The sequence below is a fragment of the Salvelinus sp. IW2-2015 genome, linkage group LG16, assembly GCF_002910315.2.
Source record: "Salvelinus sp. IW2-2015 linkage group LG16, ASM291031v2, whole genome shotgun sequence".
Lineage (NCBI taxonomy): Eukaryota > Metazoa > Chordata > Actinopteri > Salmoniformes > Salmonidae > Salvelinus > Salvelinus sp. IW2-2015.
In genome coordinates this window covers 3895207-3899404 of record NC_036856.1, presented here as the reverse complement: position 1 = coordinate 3899404, position 4198 = coordinate 3895207, and the positions used below count along the sequence as shown (strand labels likewise).

The 4198-nt window shown below is 46.7% G+C and overlaps 1 protein-coding gene across 1 annotated transcript in view; it reads left to right on the top strand.

Annotated features, from left to right (window-relative positions):
- Positions 1–4198, top strand: part of LOC111975548 (receptor-type tyrosine-protein phosphatase S-like) — a 268179-nt gene that overhangs the window by 111900 nt on the left and 152081 nt on the right. Inside the window, 1 exon segment of the mRNA XM_070447461.1 lies at positions 912–1097. Coding sequence (XP_070303562.1) covers positions 912–1097 — 186 coding nt within the window.

The following is a 4198-nucleotide window of genomic DNA, read 5'->3' as shown; positions in this document are numbered from 1 at the left end:
ACACACACACACACACACACACACACACACACACATACACACCAGGTATTCAGCCTCCTCTCCATTCATGTCATGGATCCTGAAAAATCACTCATCTCTCTCCTCTCTCTCTCTCTCTCTCTTCCCCTCCGTGTTCTCTTAATTCCTCCTCTTTTAATTAAAGTGTGTAACTGCGCTCGGGCATTAAACGTGGCAGACATATCAACGAGGGCCCACTTGCTGGGCGCCACCGCCGTGCGCACACAGGGGATCCGTGCCAAATGGCGTCCTATTACACTTATAGTGCACTTCTTTTGACCAGGGCCTGTAAGTCGCCAGTTAAAAGTAGTGCACTACGAAGGGTATAGGGTGCCCTTCAGGACACATGCAGGGATTAATGGCAATTTGACTAAAACAAAGACACGCTGTCTGAAATATCGGCGGGTACCCCCATAATTACACAATGTGCCGATAAGCAAATAATGACAAGATCGAGAGATTAAAGCCCCAGCTAATTATGAGATGTGAAAAGCAGTTTATTAGGATAGGGGCAGAACAGCTCTGGAGATGGTTTCCTGCTTCCTTGCCGCTCTCAGTCTATGTGACGGTGGTGTGTGTCTTGTCATAAATGCTGTCCATGCATATGAGCCTTGTGTTGTCTAGCTAGCAACACAGCTGATAGGAACATGTATGGTCATGTATGCTCAACAGTGTGCATTTACTGACACAATGGTGACCTTCAGAGAGGCAGTAGAGGTTTGGAATTGATCCATTGTTGAACAAAGTGAAGATTCGTGTGTTGTATGCGACCGGGATGTGTGTGTGTGACATCACCTCAGGCTTTGAAGCAGACTCCCTTTTAAAACGCTTGAATGCTCACTTGGCGAAATCCTAGCTCATCATCTCCTCTCTTCCTCTCCTCCTCCCTGCAGAGTGCCAAGACGTCCTGTGTGAAGACCCCAGCCTCCTTCTTGTGGGGCCTCGGCTCTCCAGCCAGGGCAAAAGTCGCCCCCGGAACAAGATGGCCGCCGGTGGTCCACCCTGCCTTTCTCTGCCGGCCCTGCTGCCCCTCTGCGCTCTGTTGCTCTGTTTGCTGTTCACTGGCTCTCATGCCCTATGTGAGTATGAAGCTGAACCGTTAAACAAACGCTTACTGTACACAGTCACGTGGGAACACAGCAATCCTCCCACCTGATGTCCTGTAGTGTGTGTGTGTGTGTGCTTATCAGAGGGAGCCTGGAGAGAGCGCCTGCAGGGGTGTCAGTGAGGTTTAAGATATTCAGCTTTGCCTGGTCAACGCTGAACCACATTTCTCCCTCTGCTCCGCTGCACTGATATGCAAAGCAGCCTCCCAGAGCAGAGCACTATATCAGCATAAACGTATTCCCCCTCTGCCTCTCCTCCTACCCCTCTCCCTATCTCTCTTCTCTTTCTCTCTGAGACTCTCTTCCCCTTCTCTCGCTTGCTCTCTGATCACTCTCTCTCTCATACTCTCTCTGAGTCTCTCTGAAGTGTCTTTCTCTGGGTTCATCTCTGAGTCTCTCTGAGTGTCTTTCTCTGGGTCTCTCTGAGTTGTCTTCTCGGGTCGTCTCTGAGTCTCTGAGTGTCTTTTCTCTTGGGTCTCTCTGAGTGTCTCTCTGAGTGTCTCTTTCTGGTGTCTTTCTTCTGGGTCTCTCTGGAGTGGATTTCTCTGAGGGTCTCGAGTCTCTGAGTGTGTCTTTCTCTGGTTCTCTGAGTCTCGTCTAGTGTACTTTTCTCTGGGTTCTCTGAGTGTTCTTGGCTCTGAGTGTCTTTCTCTGGGTTCTCTGAGTGTCTTTCTCTGGTCTTCTCTGGAGTGTCTATTCTCTCTCTTCTCTCTTGAGGTTGTATCTCTCTCTGAGTCTCTTTTCTCTCTCTCTCTCTGGAGACTTCTCTACTGAGACTCTCTGTCTCTCACATCTGAGGACTTTTTCTGTCTCTCGCTCTGAGGACTCTTCTCTGTCTCTCGCTCTGAGACTTCTCTCTGTCTCTCGCTCTTGAGACCTCTTCTCTGTCTCTCGCTCTGAGGACTCTCCTCTGTCTTCTCGCTCTGGAGACTCTCTCTTGGTCTCTCGCTCTGAAGGACTTCTCTGTCTCTCGCTTCTTGAGACTCTCTCTGTCTTCTCGCTCTGAGGGACTCTCTCTGTCTCTCGCTCTGAGACTCTCTCTGTCCTTCTCGCCTTGAGGACTCTGTTTTTGGTCTTGACTGTTCTGTTCTTGACTTATTGCCAAACTGATAAAGGAATTGATTGTTCTCTCAAAATAAACTGTGATGTATAGGCAGAGACATAGGTCTACCACACACACCCACACACACACACAACCACACACACACAACACACACACCACAACACACACACCACACACACACACACACACACACAAAGCGTTTCTGAAGGTGGTTTGTTTGTACATGTGGTGTGTTGTGTGTGTGTAACCCCTTCCAAATCCCCAATGATAGAACAATGACAGGCCATTACCCGGCCCAATGCCGAGATACAATTAGCTTATTCAGAGGCTTTGGTGATTAAGACTATCTCCCCAAAATACGTGTGTCATCCAGAATCTAGTCCCGACATAACATCATCTAAATGCCAATGTCTATCCCCAGTGATTCCATTCAAAGCCCACGCCACATTTTCCATGTAATTAGATGTGTTGGCAGTCAACAGGCTTCTTTATAGAACCTGGTTTTAATAACAGCCAGTATTTCACTTTTTCAGAGTCCTCAGTGGCTGTTGGAAAGAAGCTCCTGTTGATATTCTGTCCCTTTGACATTGGGGCTTGCAGAGGGAACGAAGTCCTCTGTCTAGAACGCAGCGTAAACACAGTGTATCTCTTAAAGCCTGTCATGTTGTTTCTTTGGGCTCTCTGTATTTGCAGTTTGGTGTACAGAGATGAGAAATATACATCAGAAGGAAAGCGCTGTCCCCAAGCAGGACTTCACCACTGACACTATCTTATGACCGGTTTATTAACACGCAGAGGAAAAATACAAGAATCTTTGAATTTGGAATATTTGACTTCTTTTAATTCATTCTGAAATGATTATGTCACTTCCATTTAGGGAAGGTTGAATGGAAACACACGTCCTTGATCCACCATTTGATGGCAGTGTGTCATTCTTACCAAACTTTAATACAGGCATTGTGATATTGCCACTCAAGTTATATCAATGTCCTTATTATGATTTGAAATAATACAAAAGATGAATTTGTGTTGCCCCCTTCCGCAGTTTTAGCTGAATTTTTGCTGATTTTTATACCGGGGCCAATGTTTCTGAGGCATTTCACTACCTGAGGAGACATGGAGATTTTTAGCGACGGGCCCACTTTTTGCGTTAACGAGAGTGCCATGATCGAAGCTAATGCAAAACGAATTGAAGTGTTCTTCTGGACGCTTGCCCTCGCTGAGAGCAGCGAGTTCACGTACAACCAGGTCGGTGGTGATTCAGCATAGCGCAAGCGCGATCCCACTGTATCTAACACACTTGCGCCGCTGCGCACAGTCACTCTGGCTCTCACTTGTAAAGACCCAGGATTGAATGAATGAACCACTTGGGGAGCTGGCTTCCTTACTGGAATTACTCATGACACAGGGAGGATCTGTTTTCCCTTCGGGTTGGAGCAACATTAGTATGAGGTGGACCCTTGTCACTGTGGGAGATTTTTTCACTGGAAAACCTACAGTCAATGTTATGTGAGTAGTTATAGAGTGTATTAGGACAGAATTGTTGCTCCCTTCCTTCTCTTCCCTCCTTTTCTCTCTCCCTTTTCCCCCTTAAACATGTCCATTCTGGGCATTTCTGTCCATTCTGGAAGGGCCAAATATCCAGGGAGTTAGATTTTCTGAACGCTTCTTGATTATTTAAACCAACTAATTTGAACATGGTGTCCTTCACTTAAGAGTTGTTCTTGCTATTTTTCTGGCCAATTCTCCTGGAAAGAAGATGCTGTGAAGCAGGATTTAATATGATTGATTGAATCATAGAAGAAACATGGACGCCAGAATGGCACAGCCAGACTGATTCCTCCATTTCGGCTCAATTCACTTCCATTGGCTTTTAGCTCCCCCAGTGTTAGCAGGGTAAAACCTCCAGAGGAATTGTTAAATATTGATTTCCCCACACAAACACTATTCCTCTCTATCTCATTATTTGTCTCACTTCCCCTCCTTCCCAACCCACCTGAAACCCACCACC